The 25,860-nt window shown below is 37.9% G+C and overlaps 1 protein-coding gene across 1 annotated transcript in view; it reads right to left on the reverse strand.

The window, feature by feature from the left end:
• The window catches only part of UVRAG (UV radiation resistance associated), a 364,001-nt gene that overhangs the window by 258,013 nt on the left and 80,128 nt on the right, over positions 1 to 25,860 (reverse strand). The window contains 3 exon segments of the mRNA XM_059930781.1: positions 1,941 to 2,015; positions 11,755 to 11,916; positions 25,402 to 25,436. Of these exon segments, the coding sequence (XP_059786764.1) occupies positions 1,941 to 2,015; positions 11,755 to 11,916; positions 25,402 to 25,436 (272 nt within the window).

The raw sequence follows: 25,860 nt of genomic DNA on the forward strand, positions 1-25,860 counted from the left end.
ATAGCTTGCATTCTGCCAAACTGAATGGGCCTTTTTCAGTCTTCATCTCTTTTGACCACCCTCTTCTTAAAAACCAAAAACCAAAACAAAACAAAAACCTCTCTTCCTTTAGCCTCTGAGATTCCACAAGAGACTTCACTCTCTTTTCCTCCTCTATCTCTCACCATTCCTTCTCAGTCACCTTTTCCAAAGCCTCCTCCCATATTTGGCCTCTAAAAGTTGGAGACCCTCACAGGCCCCCTGCTATTAAGCCCCTTTTTTCTCACTGTACAGCTTGTCGCTGGTCTATCTTATCTGAACTCATGATTTCAATAACATTTGCCATTATTATATCTCTGTTATTTAAATCTCTAACCTACTTCTCTCCTCTGAACTCCAGACTCATCTAATCCAAATGCCTACTTTACACATGGATATCTTGAAGGTATCTCAAGGCCCATGTGATCAAATCTCAACTCACTCACGATCTGACTCCAACAAAGCTGTCTTCCTCCAGTGTCCTTAGTTCTCTCAGGGCCTGGCACCTTCATCCATCTGGTTACTTCATCTAAGCCAGAAACCCGAAAGTCATCCTTTAACACCTTCTTTTTCCCTAAACCCTAAATTCAAACCATCACCAAGTCCTACTGATTTTACCTCCTAAAACTTTCCTAAATCTATCTGCTATTCGACCATAAACCTGTTCCAAAGTATCAAATCTCTTACCCGCTGTACTATAAGATCCTTCTTACTATCTTCCCACATATATTCTTGCCTCTTCTACAATCAGTCCTTAAAGCAGCCAGAGTGAAATTATTAAAACACAAATCTAATTATATCTCTGCCATGCTAAAACTCCTTCAACATACTCTACTGCTCTTAGGATAAAATCCTTCAAAAGGTTCTGTGTTATGTGGTCCCTGTCTACCTCTCCAGCCTCCTCTGGTATCCTTCTCCCTTATCATCCAGACTTTCCTTCAGTCCCAAAAACTCACCACTTGCCCTAGCATTTCATGGCCTTCCAACATGCTACCCTCCTCTACCTGGAATGCTCTCTCCATTTCAGCCTCCATCCCTCCACACTGTTCATTTCTATTCATCCTCTGGATTGTAACCTTAAAAGTCAAGTCCCCGAAGAACTTTCTTGAGCCACTAGAGTAGGTAAGATCCTCATCACATGCTTTTATAGCACCTACCAACATTGTGTTTATATAGTTATCTATCAGGTTACCTTATCAGTGCTTGTCTCCCTCATACACTCCATGACAGCAGGGAAAAAAAAATCTGTTTGCTTACCATTGTACCCTTAGCGCTCAGAGCACAGTAGCTGATGTACAGCAGGTGCTCAGTAAATAGCTGTTGAATGAATGAAGCATTCTAGCAAGAGCATTTCAGACAACCAAGAATTAGAAAACAACATGATCACTAAGAGGAAATAATGTAGAAAACTCACCTCATTGGTTTGTGGCTAGTATTAAGTGGGATAAAGAACATGAATCACCTGGCATGGTGCCACAGATAGCAGGTACTTGGTAAATACCTCTCCTTTCTCTAATCACCTTTAGATATAGAGACAGCACAGACTATAATATAAATGACTACAATATAATTTGCCTCAGGTTTCTTAAATTTATTCAAGGTTGTAAAAGATTTCTGAAACATTTAATAAAATTGTATTACACTTAATTAAAATTCATTATTCTTCTTTAACCTCTAAAGAATTATGTAGAAAACAGCTACATGATATTTTCTCTTAGGAAAATTAATATAATCTGGATTTAGAAAAGATGTGTTGATGTGGTTACAAAATGAGTTTTCACTTTAAGCATTCACCCTAAGCCACACTAAACAACAAACTTATAATGATACTTAAAACATTTTATTTACACAGAGCTTTTACCTGATACATCAAAGCACACCTGCACTAAACAAAACTCACAGTGTTATGCAAATCCCCTTACCTTATGTTCAAATGGAGCACCATAATAGCCATCATTCAGCCCAAAAATTATTTCATTTTGGTTGCGGGCATGAATCTAAGAGAGGAGGAAAACACATTATTAGTTCATCTCATTCCAATCAAGTTTTAATGTGATTAGAAAATGACAGGACCTACTTCAATGTTGAGAAAGAGGCTGGCTACGTCTAACAAGCCAGCAGAAAACAAATCACTCATCATAAGACCAGGTGATCAATTTAGAGTTTCCTGCTTTAGTCAAAGTCCTCACAAAATCATCACATGAGATCACAGGCACCATCATTCACACACATTTTTCACAAACATTTCTTGAGGTTGTTACAGAAAGCATATTCCTTAAGTATAAGGGATTCAGAGGCACACTATACATTCTCTGATCTCAAAGAAAACACAGCCCAGTTAGTCTACTAGAGTGCTTTAAAAAACATGAAGCCCTAGAAAAAACATAAAAGATTAATATTATTTTCTATTTTCAAAAAGACAGTTTAAAGATAATATCCAATCCTCAAAGTCTTTAAAAGTCTACTAATTGTTTTCTGTCTACTACTCTCTTTCAAATGCAACTGATTCGAGGTTCAGTCAGTGCCAACCTCGAATTAAACTTCACCTAAAAGGTGGGAGAATTAGAACTTTTAAAATTGAAGAACTAAGATTTTTTAAAAAAACTCAAAATAGTATAAAGTCTATAAAAACAGATTTAGTTACTTGATCAGAAAGAATTGTGGCTAAAAAAATTTTAATTGCTTCTGCAGTGAAGGATTAATGTGAGGGTTCAGGTGGGGGATTACCAGAATAGAATATTTCATCTCTTCTTTCTAGCTAGAGACAGAAAGGTCAAAGCCAGCAGCAGAAAATTCCTGTGAACATTTATCTGACTTCCATACCTGCTACATCTATTACTAAAGCAAAATTAATCACATGCTCCCTGTTTACCTACATCATTTACTTAACTGAATACAATACCAAAAGATGGGCCTGTAATAATAAACTTATAATGAAAACTATAAACCAATTTCAAGTGTTTTATTTTATGAGAGAAAAAGAGAAAGCACTACGAAATCAGTTTCAAGATTAGAAGAAACTCAAAATTTTACAAACAGAGAATATTTTATACACATATATACCTCGGGAGAAAAAAGATTAAATAAAATCGTATGCATCAAAATGTTAACAATGGTTGCAGCTGGGCAGAAGGATTACACATAATTTTTTATTCTCCTCTCTGCGCTTTTCAAAATTTTCCAAACTGTCCACAAAGTACATGGATCACTTTTAAAATCAGAAAAATACATGCCATTAAAGAAAGGGTGGGGTGAGATTATGGGCAGGATTGAATCTAACATGAAGGTAAAGTTTTCAAAGCATAAGCCTCATAAAGATGGGCATTAAATTAATTTGTTGAAAAATAAGAGACAACATGGTTCTAGGACTTGAAAAGATACTGGACTTAAAAAAAAAAAAAATTCAAGTGATCTGAGTTCTAATTCCAACCTTCGAGTGCTTCATAAGGAACTCTGACTTTATAGCCCTAGTGCCTAGCACTCTACTCAACATATAATCACTAATCAATGTTAATAGGCCATGCTTTAAATCCCTCATCAGCCAAAAGCAGAAACACTCCTTGTTCTATTTTATAGTGCTGTCATAGAGATGAAATGAATCCAATTATCACTGGATATGAAAGTACTTCTGGAAGTTAGACACAAACAATACTGCGGGGGGAAAAAAATCAGGATCAGTCAACCATAGAGCCCTTTCTCCCCGATTAATAAAGAAGATTAGGGCTGCCTTGGTGGCGCAGTGGTTAAGAATCCGCCTGCCAAAGCAGGGGACACGGGTTCAAGCCCTGGTCCAGGAAGATCCCACATACCGCGGAGCAACTAAACTCCTGCGCCACAACTATTGAGCCTGTGCTCTAGAGCCCATGAGCCACAACTACTGAGCCCACGTGCCACAACTACTGAAGTCCGCATGCCTAGAGCCCGTGCTCTGCAACAAGAGAAGCCACAGCAATGAGAAGCCCGGGCACTGCAACAAAGAGTAGCCCTCGCTCACCACAACTAGAGAAAGCCCACGCGCAGCAACAAAGACCCAACGCAGCCAAAAATAAATAAATTAAATAAATAAATAAATTTAATTTAAAAAAAAGAAAATTTACAAAACAGGCTGCATGATACTCCATACTACTTACTATCCTTTACCATTAATTATAGATTACTGACCCCAAAACGTGTCAGAATCTTAATATGGAGACTACAGAATATAGAGCCTTTTAATCCAACCACAATCTTGTATTTTGATCCCTCTGTGAAAAAAGGCACACTTTTTAAAGACAGATAATCAAAGTTAGTGAAATGAATAATAAATATAGTCTGAGCAATGGAACAAATAATAGCCTAAATCCACCAATCACTGTGTGACCTTTAACAAGTTACTTAATTTCTCTGAGCTTCTGTTTTCTCAGTTAAATACTGAGAGGAAAATCATACTTGCTCGCATGACCTTCAAAAGGCCCAAAGTCACTGGGTGCACGTAAAATGACTGTATGAATGTAAAAAGATACCCAAACACTGAAAGACTATACAATCATTGTTGGTATTAATACAAAGTTCTAACCACTTAAACTAAGCACAAGAACTTCTGCCACCACAAGTGCCCCATATAAGCATTATCAACAAATTCTCCAAATTCCCACCTTGAATAGAGCTATTTTCAAACTCCTCTGCTTCTTCGTCATCAAAATTCAAGTCAAAACCAACTTTAGTTCATGACTTCTGGGGAAAACTTCCTGATTAACTCTCTTGTCTCTAAAGGCTATTCAGGAAATTGGCTTGTAGTTGTAGCTCTGGCTACTGCGGACAAGCTGCATCATCACTCTGTCCATTCAAATGACAGCAAGATACACATGACATGTACATGAAACACTTACCAAGACAGACCATAAAATAAATCTCAAAAAGGTTAAAAGGATTAAAATAATATGATTTTGTCTAAACGCAACAGAATTAAAGTAGAAATCAACAAAAGAAGGATATCTGAAAACTCCACAAATGTTTGAAAATTAAACAACATACCTCTCAATAACCCTTCGGTCAAGAAGAAATAAAAGAGAAATTAGGAAATATTTCAAATTGAACAAAAATGAAAATACAGTATCAAAATTGTGGGTCAGGGCTAAAGCAATGCTTAGAGGAAAATTTATTAAATGCTTACTTTAGAAAAGAGAAGTCTCAAATTAGTAATCCAGGAATCCTACTTTAAGAAATTAGCAAATTAGAGCAAATTAAACGCAAAGCAGGCAAAAGGAAGAAAATAATAAGAGTAAAAGCAGAAACCAATGAGGGACTTCCCTGGTGCTTCAGTGGTTAAGACTCTGCACTCCCAATGCAGGAGGCCCAGGTTTGATCCCTGGTCAGGGAATTAGATCCCACATGCTGCAGCTAAGACCTGGCACAGCCAAATAAATAAATACTTTTTTAAAAAGTATTTTTTTTTAAAAAAAGGAAAAAAGCAGAAATCAATGAAATTGAAAAAAATAACAATAATCAATGAAACCTCTTTCAGTGATCTGCGACCCAATTTCAATGGGGTGGGTGGGTAGTTCCCACACCAACAATAAGCAATTCTTGGATACCAGCAGGGTGTCCTGCTCTCAGGCCTGCATCAGATTCCACAGGTTAAGGGTTCAGTCCTACAAGACTGCCCCCCACACATGGAAGGCCAGTCAAAAACCCAGATTGTTATCTGTGCTTCTAATTAACTGGCTACAGATTAGAGGTGCCAATTTAGAATGTCAAACCCAAGTACAGGTTGTTACCTGTACTTCTGACCAACTGGCTGTAAATCAGAGGTTGCCACAACCTAGTCCTCAGGTTCGATTAATTTGCTAGCATGGCTTGCAGAACTCAGAGAAATATCTTACTTACTGATCACCAGTTTATTAAGAATGTAACTCAGGGAACAGCCAAATAGAAGACCTGCATAGGGCAAGGTATGGGGAAAGGGCACAAAGCTTCTATGCCCTCTCAAAGTGCACCATACTGCCCAATCTCTATGTGTTCACCAACTCAGAAGCTCTCAGGACCCCATCCTTTGGAGTTTTTATGGAGGCTTTATTACACAGGCATGAGTGATTAAATCATTGGCCATTGGCAAGTGATTCAACCTCCAACCCCTCTCATCTCCCAAGAGGTCAGACTGGGACTGAAAGTTCCAATCCTCTAATCCTCTTATCACATGGTTGCTCCGTGGGCAACCTGCCCCCACCCTTAGGTGCTTTCCAAAACTCACCTCATTAACATAACAAAAGACACCTTTATCACTTTAAACACTTAGGAAATTCCAAGAGTTCTAGGAGAAGTGAGCCAAGAACTGTGCATCAAATATATATATTTCTTATAAAACACAATAGTGCAAAACCAAACACTAGATATTTGAAAAGCTGATAAAACTGATAAATCTCTATTCAGAGTAATCAAGAGAAAAAGGGAGAAGACAGAAATTACCAACAGCAAGAATGAAATAGGAAAGGATCATTATATATACTACATACTTTAAAGGGATATGGTAATATTGTGGGAAATTTTTTAATTTTTTTTAATTTTTTGGCTGCACCTCGCAGCATGTGGGATCTTAGTTCCCCAACCAGGGATGGAACCCACGCCCCCTACAATGGAAGCACAGAATCTTAACCACTGGACCACCAGGGAAGTCCCTGTGGGAAATTTTATACCAATAAATTTGAAATAGTACATGAAATTGACAAATGCTTTGGAAGACAACGTATCAAAGCTCACTTAGGAATTCACAGATAACCTAAACAGCCCCATAGCTAATAAAGTAATTGAAGTCATACTTTTAAACTTTCTCACAAAGAAATCTTAACAACCAGATGGCTTCACTGAAGAATTCTGTCAAACATCTGTGTAATAAATAATAACAATTCTACACAAATTCCTCCAGAAAATATAAGAATAGTAACACTTCCCAATCCATTTTATGAAGCCAGCATTACTCCAATACTAAACCAGACAAGGACATTGCAAGAAAAGTACAGACTAATACCCTTCATGGACATAGGTGAAAGAAGTCTTAACAAACTATTAGCAAATCGAATTCACTACAAATGAAAGGAAACTTCCTCAACCTAATAAAGTGTCTTAAAATTTTATGGCTAATAGTGAGACAGGAGGGAAGGGAGTAGGGCACAACCTTTAAAATAATGACACAGTCTTGGGAATTCCCTGGCAGTGCAGTGGTTAGGACCCGGCGCTTTCACTGCTGTGGCCCAGGTTCAATCCCTGTTCGGGGAACTAAGATCCTGCAAGCCACAAGATGCCGCCAAACAAACAGAACAAACAAACAAAAAGTAATGACACAGCCTTTGAGGAAAACTGACTACAACAAAAACTGGTTAGCACCAACTAGGCCCAAGATGGCAGAAGGTTCGACTTCCAGGAGACCTTGAGCCTCATTATACGCTCATTGTAATATATCAGCATACTAAATGACACACCCACAGGTGCCATGACAGTTCCAAGGCTGACCATAAAAGGGTGAAAAGTGGGCGGTGGCCCAATTCCTGGAAATCTCTGCCCCTTCTCCAAAATGGTTGGAGTAATCCTCCCACTCATTAGCCTATGGAATTACCCAGCCCATAAAAACCACCCCATATTTCATAGCTGCTCTCACCTTTTGAGACAGACAGCATTCTACCTGTGGAATGCGAATCACTCTAAATAAACCTGCTTTCACTTACTATGGCTCACTCTTGAATTCTTTCCTGCCTGAAGCCAAGGACTGTCCCAGGAACTCACCCGAGACCTGGGACATGACCACCCTCTTGTGCCTCATTTTCCTGCAAAGGAAGAGGAAGAACGTGGTCTTCTCTCCATCCCCACTTTTCCTTTGATTATAAAAATGTAGCCCACTTAGTTCTCGGGGCAGAGCCCTCTTGCCTTCCCACTTGTATCCTTCACAAGCGTCCTGTATTAATAAATCTACTTCTTACCAATCACTTTGCCTCTCGCTGAATTCCCTCTGCATCAAGACAGAAGGAACCTGAGTTTCATTAAGTCCCGAGATGAGTTGTGCAGTCTCAGTTGGAAGGTTGTGGGTTCGAGTCCCATCTGAGGTGCAGTTCCAGTATTAATTCTTAATAGTGAAAGACTGCTTTCCTTCAAGAATAGCAACAAAACTAAGATGCCTACTCTACTTATTTCTATTCAACATTGTACCTCAATAGTCTCAACCAGTGAAATAAGAAACAAAACCAAAAAGACATAAACATTAGAAAGGAAGAAAGTAAACCTTCTCTGTTCACAAACAATATGATTGCCTACCTGGCAATCTACAAAATGAATCCACAATAGAAAAGTCTACTGGATCTAATAAGTGAATTTATTAGCAAGGTCATAGAATACAAGCTCAAAACAGAAATGTTTCTATATGTAAGGAACAAAAATTGGAAATAGGAATATTTTAAAAAGGAATACCATTTAAATTAGCATCAACAAACATGGAATCCATGGTACAAATCTAACAAAATATGTGTAAGATCTGTATGCTGAAAACTACAAATAACTGATGAGTGAAATCAAAGATGATTTTCACAAATGGAGAGATTATATCGTGTCCGTAGATTGAAACACTCAACACTACGTTGTCAAATCTCCCCAAATTTTCTTAGATTCAACACGTATCAAAATCACAGCAGGATTTTTGTAGAAACTGACAAACTAATTCTGAAGTGTATATGTAAAGGCAAAAGATCTAGAAAGGCCAGAAAGATTTTTGAGAAAAGAACAGAGTTGGAGGATTAATATTACCTGAATTCAAGACTGTATAAAACTACAGTAATCAAGACAAGGTGGTACTGGCATAAGGACAGAAATGTAGATCAGTGAAACAGAACAGAGGGTCCAGAAACAGATCAACATAAATGATTTTCAACAACTGATTTTCAACAAAGACAAGGTAATTCAATGGAGAAATAACAGCCTCTACAACAAAGAATACAGGAACAAATGTTCATCCACCTACAAAACAATGAATCTTGCTCTTTATATAAAAGTTAATTCCAAATGGATCATAGACATAAATGTAAAACTAAAACTTAAAGCTATAAAACTTCTAGAAGAACTTTATAAAAGAAAATCTTTGTAACCTTGGGCTAGGCAGAGACGTCTTAGATCTAAGAAACAAAAAGTATGACGCTTAAAAAAAATGAAAAGACAAGCCACAGATTAGCAGAAAATATTTGGAAAATATATATCTCATAAAGGACTAACTCATACAGAACACCTAAAGAAATTGTACAACTCACAATAATGAGAAATCAAACAAGCAAATAAAAAATGGGCAAAAGATCTGAACGAACATTTCACAAAAAAAGAAGGTAGGGGGATTGATGGCAAATAAACATATTTTTTAAATGCACAACATCATTTCATCATTAGGAAAATTAAAATTAAAATCAGTATGAGATACCACTTTATCAGAATAGTGAAAATTAAAAAGACTGACAATAATAAGTCCTTACAAAGATAAGGAACTATCATACATTGCTGATGGGAAGGCAGAATGACAGTCACTCCAAAAAAAGTTTCACAGTTTCTTATAAATTTCAACATAGCACTTACCATTAGAAACAGAAATTCCATTACTGGGTATTTATTCAAGAGAAATGACAACTTACATCAACACAAAGACCTATATTTAAATATTCACAGCAGCATTATTCATTGTAGTGATGGTTACTTACTTCATACATTTGTCAAACTCATTGAACTGCATACATTAAAAGGGTAAATTTTCTTGTATGTAAATTATACCTCAAAAAAACCTAACTTGTAAAAAAATTTCATTCAAAAGTCATTCATTCCCTGACTCTATCCAGGTTTGTCTACGTACCTCTTAAACATACTCCCATAGCTCTCTTTGCAGGTATTCATCGATCATCAGTTTACCGGGTCTAAGAACCTTATCTGACTCATCTCTGGATCCTTAACACTAAGAACGATGCCTGCTAGAAAGCAGATGACCAATCAATCAATGAACCTCAGTGATTCTGGCTATTAACCTAACACATCTGAGCCTTGCTTTCCTCTAAAAATCTGTAATTCTATTATATCTGATTTTCTAGTAGCCTGTTACTTGTTATACCTATTTCATAAGTGACTTTCTACAAGGATATTAAGTGTCTAGTTGGCTTAGAAAAATGTTTTCTCTTTCTCTTGTTCTCTGCGATACCAACATAACCAACTTTGTAAGAAGACACCTGAATGCTAACTCTCTGAAATTAGGGTAAGTTAGACATAAGCACAACTGGGTATTTTAAGAAGACAACCACCTAAGGAATGTGTGAACTGAAAAGCATGATGAAGACCATCTTCTCTGGCCAAAAAAACACCTTCCCCTACAAGCCTATAGGCTGCAACTCTAATGTTAAGAAGCCCCACCCCCACACAACGTAAACAAGTGCTTAATATCATAATCTATACACAGAGAGCCAACTCCAGCACGTAGCAAGATAGAAAGAGTACGTGCCTCAGGGCAGGGCTGGTTAGCCAGGCTAAAGGCAACAAGCATTTGGTACTAAAAGAGAGGAGAAAGACCCTAAGCCACAAATCATTACTTCATGAGTTTTCATTAAGACTAGCCCTAAAACAAAAGAAAAAAAATAAAAATAAAACAGAATTCGTAGCAGGTTAGAATTTAGTTAAGCAAAATATTCATTGCATGCATTGTTCTGGTCACCAAAAAAGAACACAAAATAAAATATACCATGCAAAATAAGGGAAGAGCTGTTTTGCTTTTTTTTTAATCTGAAAAAGAAAAATGTAGAATTGTTTCTCTAAAAGAAACATACCAGAAAGTATATACTGAATAAATAGTAAAAAAACATGAAGGATGTTTGTAGATATAACTAACATTTTAGGGTTACCTTTATCAGTAGTCCCACAGGTATCACAAAATAGAAATGGCATTTATTCCAATGTGGGCTGAGTGGTTACCAAGGACTACATGTATATACCAGTGTGGTACAGCAGAAAGAGAATGAATTTTTAAGTCAGGCCTAATTTAAATCCCAGCTCCACCTAGCAGTGTGATCTTGATAGTTTCTTAAATTCTCTGAGGCACAGTTTTCCCATCAGGAAACTATGGGCAATAATATCAACTTTCACAAGGTCACTATAAACATCAACTGTAATTACTTATGTCTGGGAATGGCAAACAGGTTTCATTTCATATGCAATTCTGATATATTTCTAGTTGCATCCTGGAACACTGTGTTAGAAAGGATTATGGAGCTACTTCTGAGCTCAGCTAGAAGACTGCTATGATGAGTTAGCTACACCAGTCATGGGGAATGGGTAGCGGTATATAAGCCAGGCATTTGTCATCCCTGTGCTCAATAAACAATAGGTCTTCTTATTCTTGGAATAACCCCACTCTACTGGTCATAAGAGAGGTGCTTATTTTCAACTTTATTTTCAGATTCTAGGGGAAACATCCAATAAGACAGAACAAGCAGAGTGCTATGAGAAAGCATATTCTTTTCTACCTGCCCCCCGCCAAAAAAATATCCTCTTAAATTATCAGCTTAAGGCAGTTTTTCATAAATTTTTTCAGTCATTTTTTTAAACCTGGCAATGACTCAAATTTCTGTATGTAAGTGAACAATCATAAAGGGTCTCTCTTTATAACAGGAAATGTAGAATCAGAAGATTCAACAGAAAAAGCTAGACTGTTTATTTAGAGAAGACAACTACTTGAAACTGCAGTCTAAAAATTACCTGCTGACCCAAATATTTCAGCCCATCCAAACAGACTTTCCATTCAATCAACAGCTGGTAGATGTCCTCCTTTCCACCCCAAATCTTCACCACGAAACAAGACACAGATGTATCAAGACGGTCCGGCATTATTCCAAAATCAAGACTCCGCCATGTTGGATTCTGTTGATGGAAATGAAAACATGCTTTAGGAAGACCCTGAATGTTTACGGTTTACAGTTATTTCAGTTAGGTTGTACATCATTTTGTTCTTTAACCAAAAGAACTCATAAATATATTAAATTGCAAACAAGTGAAGAAGACATTCCAATTAACATAAAGAGGGTGATATGGCTACTTTTTAATTTCTCTGCTTATTTATTATAGTCAATAGAAGGAGCATATATTCTAATCTCTCATTAACATGGCTTCCTATGGTAATTCATTTATTTATTCAACACAATACACAATTATTAAGAAGCAACTTATACACAATGCCCTCAAAGTACCTCCAACTTGTTGCTGGATTCAAACCTCTCTTTAAATAATTACATTGTTTCATGAAAAGTGCAATATGCAAAAGGTTACAAAGTAGCACAGGAAGGAATAATAAACTTGGAAGGAACAGGGGAAAGACAGCACACAGGCTATGAAACTTGGCTTTTATAGGACAAACAGTAGTTCACCAGGTTAAAATAAGGAATTCCAGGCAAAGGGAAAATAATAAACAAGGGCTCGGAGGTGTGAAATAGCACAGTGTGGTCAGGGAACTAAGACAACTGCTGGAGCGCACAACACAAGAGCGGCAGGACGCAGAGCTGGAGAGACCAACACGAGACTCCTTGCCAAGGAGGTGGTACTTTACTGTGTACAAGATGTGGGGCCACTGAAAGGTTTTAAGGTTAAGAATGGCATGGTGGGCTTCCCTGGTGGCGCAGTGGTTGAGAATCTGCCTGCTAATGCAGGGGACACGGGTTCGAGCCCTGGTCTGGGAAGATCCCACATGCCGCGGAGCAACTAGGCCCGTGAGCCACAACTACTGAGCCTGCGCATCTGGAGCCTGTGCTCCGCAACAAGAGAGGCCGCGACAGTGAGAGGCCCGCGCACCGCAATGAAGAGTGGCCCCCGCTTGCTGCAACTAGAGAAAGCCCTAGCACAGGAACGAAGACCCAACATAGCAATCAATCAATCAATAAATCTTTAAAAAAAAAAAAAAAAAGAATGGCATGGTCAACTTTATGCTCTGAAAGAACTTTGTTTTTCATTAAGAGGATTATGCAGATAGTTGAAACATTCTCTGAAAAGTGAAAAAGTTAAGGGGCTTTAATATTATCAATAGATGTGAACTACAATGCAACAATTACTTACTTTCATTTATTTCCCTTACATTAAATGTTAGGGCTTTCATTGCTGAATGTAACTATAATCAATCTCATTAAATTATCAATTTTCATATTACACAAATCAGTAAATCAAAAGGTCCTCATATAAGGGTAACTAGTCTTTGCTTTGTGGCAGTTTTTCTTCCTGACCAAAGCGGGGACAGACTAGGGCAGTGTTTCTGTTTTAGGGGATATACTGATGTATGTGTTTTTGTGGGTTTGGCTGTTGACATTTCAGGAGTGGGAACATGACTTCCAGTTTCATGGCACTTATGTCTGACCTATCTTTTTGACTTGTATGTATTTCACTTGTATATTTTTATTGTCTGATTTCCTTGCATTAAAATAAAAGCTCTGACAGGAACATTGCCTGATTTGTTTACCACAAGATCCCCAATGCTTGAAAAGTACCTGCTATGTGCTCAATAAATATTTGCTGCTGGTGGCGCAGTGGTTAAGAATCCGCCTGCTACAGCTTACCCTTCCCCCTCCCCATATCCTCAAGTCCATTCTCTAGTAGGTCTGTATCTTTATTCCTGTTTTACCACTAGGTTCTTCATGACCTTTTTTTTTTTTTCCCTTAGATTCTGTATATATGTGTTAGCATACTGTATTTGTTTTTCTCTTTCTGACTTACTTCACTCTGTATGACAGACTCTAACTCCATCCACCTCACTGCAAATAACTCAATTTCGTTTCTCTTTATGGCTGAGTAATATTCCATTGTATATATGTGCCACATCTTCTTTATCCATTCATCTGATGAAGGGTAAGCTGTGACACAGTGAGAGAGTGGCATGGACATATATACACTACCAAACGTAAAACAGATAGCTAGTGGGAAGCAGCCGCATAGCACAGGGAGATCAGCTCGGTGCTTTGTGACCACCTAGAGGGGTGGCAGAGGGAGGGTGGGAGGGAGGGAGATGCAAGAGGGAAGAGATATGGGAACATATGTATATGTATAACTGATTCACTTTGTTATAAAGCAGATACTAACACACCATTGTAAAGCAATTATACTCCAATAAAGATGTTAAAAAAAAAAAAAATCTGCCTGCTAATGCAGGGGACACGGGCTCGAGCCCTGCTCCGGGAAGATCCCACATGCCGCAGAGCAACTAAGCTGTGTGCCACAACTACTGAGCCTGCGCTCTAGAGCCCGCGAGCCACAAATACTGAGCTCACGTGCCACAACTACTGAAGCCCGCACGCGTAGAGCCTGTGCTCCGCAACAAGAGAAGCCACCGCAATGAGAAGCCCGCGTACCACAACAAAGAGTAGCCCCTGCTCGCCACAACTAGAGAAAGCCTGCGTGCAGCAACAAAGACCCAACACGGCCATTAATTAATTAATTAATTAATTAATTAAAAAATATACATTTGCTGAATGAGTGAATGAATGTCCAATTAACCAAAATGGATGTTTGAGGACACCAAAAGATTATCAATAAATAGCATGATAATAACACAATAAACACATTGTGCAATCAGCTTTATTCTGATTCCACGCCATCTAAGAATTTCAACCTAAGATCAACAGAACTCCATTCTTACATGACCCCCAGTCTCTATCCCACCATAATTGTTTCAGCAACCCTGCTAGATAGGGGTAGAGTTTCATTTAAAAATGAAGATAAACATTAAGGTCTAGGAATAACCAGGCAGACCTGTACTACAAGAAATGTTAAAGGAAGTTCTTCAGGCTGAAGAGATATGACACCAGATAGAAACCTGGATCTTTAAGAAGGACTAGAAAGCACTGGCAATGGTAAACATGGAGTAAATATAAAAGACCATGTATTTTTCTTATTTTATTTATATCATATATGGCTGTTTAAAGCAAAAGCTATAACTGTATAGAGGGTTTTATAACATATGTATAGGTTCACAAATATGAAAGTAATAGCACAAATGAGACAAGGTGGACAACTGGAACCATATTATTGCCAGGTTCCCCTGTTTTACATGAAGTAGTTAAGAGAACATACAGTAATCCCTAAAGCAATGATTAAAAATCAATGCAGGGGCTTCCCTGGTGGCGCAGTGGTTGAGAGTCTGCCTGCCAATGCAGGGGACACGGGTTCGAGCCCTGGTCTGGGAGGATCCCACATGCCACGGAGCAACTAGGCCCGTGAGCCACAATTACTGAGCCTGCGCGTCTGGAGCCTGTGCTCCGCAACAAGAGAGGCCGCGATAATGGGGGGCCCGCGCACCGTGATGAAGAGTGGCCCCCACTTGCCACAACTAGAGAAAGCCCTCACACAGAAACGAAGACCCAACACAGCCATAAAAATAAAAATAAAAATAAAAATAAAAATAAAAAAATCAATGCAAGGAAGTACAGCTGAAAAGGCAAGGCAAGAATGTAAAATAGAATATGAAAAAAAAAAATACATACTGTATGATGATTCCATTTATATGAGGTTCTAAAAGAGGCAAAACAAATCTGTGGTGAAAAATGATTTCCTCTTGTGGGGGGAGGGCTTGGGCACAAGGGAACTTTCTGGAATGATAGGAAATGTACATACCTTGACAGGTATGTATGCACTTATCAAAGCTCAGCAAATTATATAGTTAAAATCTGTGCATTTCATTGTATATGACTTTTACTTCAGGGGAAAAAAACTGTAAATAAACACTGAACTCTAATGTATAGGTCTGCTTCTTACAGTGGTAAGGATTAGCAATTCTAAAGCCACTTTCTGTGTATTCTAAGCATGAGTAAAGATGTTGAGGACAGTGGAAGCCAGGTGTTTCACTGTCGGAGAATGGAGTTACAAATGAACTGAGAGTTCAGTTGGATTGAAAATGGAGATGTTGGTATGAATGCATGGTTTTTAAAAGATAGACCGATACACAGATAGAGCAATAGATATAGGGTGTGTGTGTGTGTGTGTGTGTGTGTGTGTGTGTGTGTGTGTGTGTATTTCCTAGCTCAGTCCCTTAAAAAGTCTAGAAGTAATGAGCACACTAGTAACAATGAGCATGCTCAGATCTTGCTGTCTATTTAGCATTCTCACTAAAAGGAACCCAGGGTTCCTTGGGGAGAAGACTGATTCCAGGGCTGTGGCAGGAAGAGTACAAAATGAATCTGGAACATCTCGTGCCAGAATGTAAGTAAGTACTCAGAGAATGATGTGGACATATCCAAAGGAAAGAGGAATCAATTCACAGGGCTTTCACTAACCCAATGTGGGATAATTTAAGCAACAAAATAAATAATGATAGTAATGGATTATAACCCATTGAATAAAATAAGAATCTTTGAATCCATAATGATATAGATTAATAATTAATTAATAATTAATTAAATGGGAAATAAAGACAGAATGCCAATTAATAAATATAAAAGTCTGAAAGATGGGAATGAGAAAATTGCCAATGGATGCTAAAACTGGTAAACAAACAGTTGATAAGAAGCAGGATATATAAAGTCTCAAAGTTTCTCCCTAACAAATCACTTATTAATTATAAATGGAAAAATTATAACTTCACAGTGGAGAAACATGACAGGCACTACCTTAATCAACTGACAAAAGTTGACATCAATATTGGGACAAACCAACAACAGGTGCCTTCTAAACCAAAGCACTGAAAAGAATACAGTATTACAGCTATAGTTTTCCTGCCGAAAATGCATAACCTGAATCTAATCATGAGGAAACATCAATCAAACTGAAAAGACAGTCTATGAAATAACTGGTCTGTATGGTTTTAAATGCTGAAGTCAAAAACACCCCAAAAAAGGCTAAAGAACCGTCCAGACTGAAGAATAAAGCAACATGACAACTAAAGACAGAGTGATTCTGAATTGAGTCCTGGAGAGTTGACAATATCTGAATAAGGACTAGGAATTCATTGTTGGAAATGTAAATTGGTACAAGCAGTTGGAAAACAGTATGGAGGTAACTCAAACAATTTAAAATAGAACTACCATATGATCTAGTAATCCCTCTTCTGGGTAGATATCCAAAGGAAATGAAACAGTGTCTTAGAGATAGAGGCACTCCCATGTTCACTGCAGCATTATTCATAATAGTCAAGATATAGATACAACCTAAGTGTCCATCAACAGATGACTGAATAAAGAAAATGTAGCATATATATGTATGGAATATTATTCAGCCTTAAAAAAGGAAATCCTGACATTTGCAACAGCATGAATGAACCTGAAGCTTAGTATGATAAGTGAAATAAGTTGGAAAAAAAGTCAAATACTGCATAATATCACTTACATGTGGAATCTTTTAAAAAAGTCAAACTCATAGAAACAGGGTGTGTAATGGTGGTTGCCAGGGGTTGAAGTTGGGAGAAACGGGGAGATGTTGGCCAAAACATACAAAGTTGCAGTTCTGTAAAATGAAATCATTCTGGAAATCTAATGACAACATGGTGACTATAGCTAATAATACCGTATTGTATACTTGAAATTTCCTAAGAGAGTAATGTGTTCTCATTACCAAAAAAAAACAAAAACAAAACAGTAACTACATGAGGTGATAGGTATGTTAATTAGCTTAATTTTGGTTAATCATTTTACAGTATATACATATACCACAACATCACATTGTACACCTTAATATATACAATTTTTGTCAACTATACCTCAATAAAGCTGGGGGTGGAGGATGAAGGACTGTGGTTAATAACTGTATTGTGTCAATGTTACACTTTCCTGATTTTAACCATTTTAATGTGATTATGTAAGAGACTGTCCTTGTTTGTAGGAAATACACACTGAAATATTTGATAATAGCACATCTTTCTTTGAAGGTAGTCTTAATTATTTTAAGAAGCCAAAGTTATTCTTAGAAAAATTTATTGAAAAATACAGACAATAAGGAAAGATAATAATATTTTGGGTAAAACATGATGGGTAACTATGAAACAGCAAGACTAGATTTCACACATGGCCCAAGGAATGAATGGAAGGGAACCACCCATTTCTGATAATGGCAGGCTAGACAATCATCCCACTGAAAACAAAAATGCTGGCTAAAATATTTTAAAAATAATAATAACCACCATCATCACCAAAGATTTTCCAAGCCAAAAAGGAAAGCTAGAACCCAAAGTGTAAATCTAGAGGGCTTTTCTCTTAAAGGCATTTGCCGACCTATATAAACTTGACGTTTTGGTTTTGGCAGTCTTAAAGGGAGACAAGAACGTAATTCAAAGCCCAGACCCAGGCTGTACTCACGTCTACAAGAAGTCCCTCTCCACATTGAACTGGGATCACAAAAATACTATATAGTCACAGAGCATGAGTGAAACAACAGGGTAGAGGAGAATTCAACAAACCAACTGCACAAATCCTTAGATAACCAAAAACAGGAAGCATGAAAAAAGGACGATGTAAACTATCAAATTAGACTGAATACATCCCATAAACTTATTTTTAAAAAAGTCAACTCCTTGCACAGAATTTGTTTGTTCTTAATTGGCATTAATTGGCATGTTTCTCCAGAACAGACACTTCATAAAAATAAAAATATAAATTAAAAAAAAAGAATATGTAGGGACTTCCCTGGCGGTCCAGTGGTTAAGACTCTGTGCTTCCACTGCAGGGGGCACAGGTTCAATCCCCCGTCCAGGAACTAAGACCTCACATGCTGCATAGCGTGGCCAAAAATTTTTTTTAAAAAAGAATATCTAAACGGCCAATAAACACTAGAAAAGGTGATCAATTAGAATAGTATATGAGGAAATGTAAATTAAAATCATCATACAATACCACTATCCCACCAGAATGGCTAAAATTTTCAAAACAGGTAATACCAAGTTTGGACAAGAATGTGGAGCAACTAAAAACCTCACATTGCTGGTAGGGATGTAACTAGCACAAACACTTTGGAAAACTATTTAGCAGTATCCACTAAAGCTGACAATAACCTATGATCCGGCAATTAATTCCACTCCTAAGAATATACCTAACAGAAATACATACACATATTCACCAAAGGACATGTACACATAGAATTAATGAATAATGTGTATGAATCTCACAAATATGCTAAGCAAAAAAGCATATGCCATACAAAAGTTCAATAACAAGCAGAACTAATCTATGGTCAAGATAGTGGTGCTCTTTGGGAGGAGGTAGTAGCTAGAGGGAGAACACAAGATAATGTTCTGCTTCTTGATCTGGTTAAATGACCCGTTCCCTCTGAAAAGTCATCAGGCTATTATTTGTGCCCTTTACTGTAATATGTGCTATATCTCAATACAAAGTAATAAAACAAAAATTTTTAAAGACCCAATAATGGAAAAAATACAGCATCTTACAAAGAGACACCTACAGAGATAAAACAAAGATATCTCCTCACGATGTCATTTCAGGCCCTAAAGCCTAAAGAGCAGGAGTTGGAAGATTACAACCACCTGAAAAAACAGCCACTTACTCCCCTATGTGTAAGATCACCTCTCAACAAAAGTATCAATATATGTGCTCTGAAATATGAATGAGTATAATTTCAAATTCTCAGCAGAAAAAGCATGAAATAACCACCCCTTTCCAAAGTGAAAAAAAGAAAGACCTGGTGAATATATCTGAAGGGCCATATTGCATAAGGGGTGGGATGATTTGGGGGGCAGTTATTATACTAGTTATTCTTAAATACTTCATTCTAAAACTAATTAAAAGCCTTTGGAAGGGAAGTAGTCTTTTGAAGCTGTTTCTTGTGGTTGAATAGATGGCCTGGGTTTCTGTTCTAAACCAATACAACGTTAATACAGTAGAGCTATTGTCAATCCTCTCATTACAATGACCTTCCTTTATGCTTTTATAAAATAGCTGCCAGACAATGAGCAATCATTCCTGAGCTGGTCCTTTCAGATACAGATACAGTCTGCCACACATTCAAAGACTCTACTGCCCGATAATGTTATTATAAAAATCCATGGGACCTCCCTGGTGGTGCAGTAGTTAAGAATCTGCCTGCCAATGCAGGGGACACGGGTTCGAGCCCTGGTCCAGGAAGATCCCACATGCCGTGGAGTAACTAAGCCCATGCGCCACAACTACTGAGCCTGTGCTCTAGAGCCCGCAAGCCACAACTACTGAGCCCACGTGCCACAACTACTGAAGCCTGCGTGCCTAGAGCCCGTGCTCCACATCAAGAGAAGCCACCACAATGAGAAGCCTGCTCACCGCAACTAGAAAAAGCCTGCACACAGAAACGAACACCCAACACAGCCAAAAATTAAATAAATAAAAATTTTAAAAAATAATAAAAAAAATTTTTTTAATCCAGATGATTTTTATTTATATTTAACCTATACATATCAGTCCATTTTCTAGATGGAACAAATTATTCAAGTATACTAACATCATTTAGGGACCTATATCTTATTCACTGAAAGTACAGTGGCAGAATATTAGGATATTTATAGCTTTGAAAAGTTTACCTCCAGGAGAATCTAAAATTATTATTTATTACCTGGGCAATTTCTCTAAAACACTGCTCAATTGATACCTCTTATTTATTAAAGAAACACACATATATAGAAAATTTTCAAAACACAAACAAGTTATCACTATTTTTATCCCTCAATAGCAAACATATGGTCACAAGAAACATGACTAAGAATTCAAAAAAGCTGTTCCAATTTTCCCAAAACATACAAGACAACTCTCAGGAATTGCATACTAAATTTATAAGTAGTAGTTATTCCTCAGCCCAATAAACTCTCTTCCCCCTCTCTCATTCACCTTTATTCATCCTTCATGTCTCAACTTAGAAATTACTTATTGTTAGAAACCTTTCCTAATCACCCTCCTCAAACTGAGATAAATGATACTCCTACATGTTTCCATAGAATCCTGTTCTTCCCTGGTCCTATAATTGCATGTGTCAATTATCTTAAACTCTCTCCAAATTATGTAATTGACCAGATAGAGGTTAGAAAATGATGAAGTTTAACACAAGGTAAGATAAGATGGCATAAGCAAGAGGAGCCAACTCCCTCTCCCTCTGTCTGTCTGTCTGTCTGTCTCTCTCTCTCTCTCTCTCTCTCTCTCTCTCTCTCTCTCACACACACACACACACACACACACACACACAGATGAAATGCTAATTCATTCAGTCACAATTCGACTAGAACATATACTTGTTCGAGAATCCCTCAGGCCAGTAACTCATAAAAAGTATTTATATTGTTCACTTTTTTCCCAAAGATTTAAAAATATCTCAGGCAGTCACAATTCCAACAGAAGTTTTGGTTCTGATAATTGTCACATGCTTTCCCTAAAAATGCATGCTCTCCAACCCCCAGGCCATAGACGAGTACCAGTCCGTGGCCTGTTAGGAACCAGGCCACACAGCAGGAGATGAGCAGCGGGCAAGCAAGTGAAGCTTCATCTATATTTATAGCCGCTCCCCATTGCTCACCTTACTGCCTGAGCCCCACCTCCTGTCAGATCAGCAGCAGCATTAGATTCTCATAGGAACACAAACCCTACTGTGAACTGCGCATGCAAGGGATCTAGGCTGCGCGCTCCTTATGAGAATCTAATGCCTGATGAGCTGAGGTGGAGCTGAGGTGGTGACGCTAGCGCTGGGGAGCAGCTGCAAATACAGATTATCATTAGCAGAGAGGTTTGACTGCACAGAGACCATAATAAATCAATTGCTTGCAGACTCATATCAAAACCCTATCAGTGAGTGGCAAATGACAATTAAGCTGCATCTTACAGAGTAGACTGGACATAAGCAACACACATAAGCAACATTCGGGTGTCACTGTCTCCCATCACCCCCGGATGGGACCATCTAGTTGCAGGAAGACAAGCTTAGGGCTCCCACTGATTCTGCATTACGGTGACTTGTATAATTATTTCATTATATATTACAATGTAATAATAATAGAAATAAAGTGCACAATAAATGTAATGCAATTGAATCATCCCCAAACCATCCCTCCACCCCAACCCCCCCAGTCCGTGGAAAAACTATCTTCCAAGAAACTGGTCTCTGGTGCCAAAAAGGTTGGGGACCACTGCTCTAGAACTTTGTTTATTCAATTATAAGGCCCATCACTGATGTAATGGAGGCAGCACAGTGCTGTGAAAGAGCAGAGCTCTCGAGCTCTCGAATATCGGCTCTACCAGTCACCACCAGCTTTGCGACCTAGAGTAAATTCCTCAACCTCTCTGAACCCTGGTTTCCTTAACTATAAAACAGGAATATCTCCTAACTTGTAGCACTGCTATCAGGATGAGAAACAACGTATACAATGCATCCAATGAACTACCTGAATCACAAGTGAGTAGTTAATTGTTTATTAAAGAAACACACATACAATTTCAAGACACATACGAACTAGCTATCACTCTTCTTCCTCCCACCACGAGATTTTTAATTTTCTAATAAAAGTAAAAACTCCTTTTTTGTAAAAAAAAAAAAAAAAAAAACAACTAATAACTAACTATAATTGTTAAAGATGATGCATGTGGGTTCATTACACCATTCACCTCTACTTTTGTGTATGTACAAAATCCAATTGAGAGAATTTAGTTACTTCCATTCTTATTGCTTCAATTACTTCAGTTTTAATTACCCAATGGCCCTTTGATAATACTAAGGATCTAACTTCCCCCGGAACCAAAAAAAAAAAGTTCCCAAAAGTTAACAAATGGTTTGGAGGGTATGGTTAGCTGAAGCCAGAGATAAAAAAGTCGAATTATACATTCACCATTAATCGTTCTATGCTAAATATATCCGAGAAGAAACCAGGACTCTGACATATAATTTGGAGTCACATCTCCACCATCCAGCCTATCAACGGTGGATTATTCCAGTTACTGCAGTAGATACTTACTGGTCTTCACTGTGCTAGGGACATTGGAAAATAGAAAAATGAGTAAGTTGGGGGTCCTTGTCCACTAGATGCTTCCAATTTTGTGTTACCTCCCAAAATCTCATCCTCATGCCACCCACCCCTTGACTATCATCTGCTGTCTCTCCAGGTCATTTCCTCTGCTGCCCTGATCCTCAATTCCCTTACCCCTGTCTTTGTCATGCTTGCTTAGCAAAATCTCAAACCACTCACTCCACTCAGGCAATACTAACTTCTTAGCCATTCCTTAAAAACCTCAAGTACACTCCTACCTTCATACTTTCCTGATTCTTGGCCTGAAACAGTCTTCCCCACTTAGATACACAGTATGTTCCCTCACTTTTTTCAGGTGTCTGCTCAGATGAGATCTTCTATGTGACTGCCATAGAAATTCAGCAACCACCCCTGCCAGATACTCCATTATACTGCTTTATTTTACTCCATTATATTTATTACCATCTAACGTATTCCAATTTAGCATCAATTCTAACAAGCATTTTTCTTCCACTGTAAGATAAATTCTGACTTTAGAAATGTTAAAATGAATAAGGTCCTACACTCTTTGACCACCAGGTGGCAGTCATCGGGTGTCACTGTCTTTAAATGCACAACCTTAAAAATAGTTGTTCTTAGTTCTTTCGAGCTAGGCACACTGTTGGCACTACATGTGCTCAGTCTGCCATTTAAAATGTATCTCTTGATTTAAATTAAAACAAAAAATCCTATATAGGGAATTCCCTGGTGGTCTGGTAGTTAGGACTCTACACTTTCACTGCCAAGGGCGCGGGTTCAATCCCTGGTGGGAGAACTAAGATCCCGCAAGCTGGGCAGTGAAGACAGCTTGATGAAGAAGAAAGAGTAGTAGAGACTTGAAGATGGAAGGTCTGGACCTGGGGTTCTGGCCCCTCAGTTGTGTGACTCTGCAAAAATCACTGAGTCTCTCTGGATGTCAGTTTCTTAAGATCTACCCCCTCTACCTTACAAGTTGTTCTAAGGATCAAAATAAGACAACATATGTAAAAGGATTCTGTAAATATAACACATCGCTGATATGCATTTATTCATCTAACAAATATTCACTGAGCATCTACAATATTCTAGACTCTAGGGTTTCAGAGGAGAACAAGACTGGCAAGGTTCCTGCTCTCATGAAACTTGTGTTCTTGTAGGTGGGAGACAGATAATAAACAGATAAATGGACAAGAGTTTCCAACAGTGACAAATGCTCTAAAAAAAACAAAACAGGGTGATGTGAAAAAGAGTGGAAAGGGAACTACTTTAGATAGAATAGTCATAGAAGGCCTGGCTGAAGTAACATAGCTCAGACTTCAAAGGATTATTCAGCCAAGTGAAGAAGTGGGGAAACAGGTGCTGTGGCATAAGGAACAAGACAAGTTTGGCATGTTTGAAGCACTGGAAAAATGAGGTAAGCCTGGAACACAATGAGTGAGGAAAACTGCTAGCAGATGAGGTTGAAAAGGTGGACAGGGGCCAAATCCAGGATGGTCCTGGACTGTTAAAACGATTATTATCAGTACCAAAAAGCTCTTCTTTTTATCAACATGGCCAAATAAATTGAGCCAGTTATGCAAATATCTAGTGTACCCATTATCAAAAGTAGGACATTTCCAACTTTCTAACTGAGCAATGCTATCGCCAAAAAACAAGTGGAAGGAGCCTATGCAATGGCCCTAGATATAAAATTCTTAAGAACTACATACAAAGGTATCATTTATTATGATGTTTGGTAAGTCCAACAGTCAAAAACCTCGACAGGGGACTTCCCTGGTGGCGCAGTGGTTAAGAATCCGCCTGCCAATGTAGGGGACACGGGTCCGAGCCCTGGTCCAGGAAGATCCCACATGCCGCGGAGCAACTCAGCCCGTGTGCCACAACTACTGAGCCTGCGCTCTAGAGCCCACGAGCCACAATTACTGAGCCCGTGTACCACAACTACTGAAGCCCACACGCCTAGAGCCCGTGCTCCGCAACAAAGAGAAGCTACCGCGATGAGAAGCCCACGCACCGCAACGAAGAGTAGCCCCCGCTTGCCACAACTAGAGAAAGCCGGTACGCGGCAACAAAGACCCAACACAGCCAAAAATATAATTAATTAATTAATTAATTATTTTTTTAAAACCTCAATAGTAATAGAAGTGACAAAATTATAGAATGAGTTTAAAAAAAACCACAAGTTTTTAACAGAAAAAATGTCATTTCACTCAGCAAATATTTATCAAGCACCTACTTTGTGCCAGGCATGCTCTAAGCACTAGAGATACAACAATGAACAAATCAATGAAGATTTAAGCAATAACTGAGCAGAAGATCTAACTGTAGAATTATCATAATACCAAAACTGAACTTCAACTTATTTTATGTCTCAGCATTTTCTAAAATAGGAGTTATCGGCTTAGTCATGTGTACCTGTCAAAAAGGCAACTTACCAAGGAATTCTTAATCACTTCACTCCTATAAAATTCTGGAAAAGAAGAAAAAGAACAATAAGTGACGTGGAAGAAAATAAGCTCACTAACTCTGAACCCTACAAATTTTTTAACATATGCTCTAGTAAAAACACTTCAAACATTTTCAAGGGATCTATTCTCTACATATATTTATCTGCAAAAAATTAAATTAAAATAGAAATAATGATTAAATAAAAGTTTTTTTAACTGAAGGATAGTTGATTTACAATGTTGTGTTAGTTTCTGGTGTATAGCAAAGTGATTCAGTTGTACATATATATACATATTCTTTTTCATATTCTTTTCCCATTATGGTTTATTACAGGATATTGAATATAGTTCCCTGTGCTACACAGTAGGACCTTGTTGTTTTAAATTAAATGTTTTAAAGGGAAAAAAACATTAGTAAAGAAAGGTCAAAATCTGTTAAGATTTAAT

This window comes from Balaenoptera ricei, chromosome 8 (genome assembly GCF_028023285.1).
Source record: "Balaenoptera ricei isolate mBalRic1 chromosome 8, mBalRic1.hap2, whole genome shotgun sequence".
NCBI classification, from domain to species: Eukaryota; Metazoa; Chordata; class Mammalia; order Artiodactyla; family Balaenopteridae; genus Balaenoptera; species Balaenoptera ricei.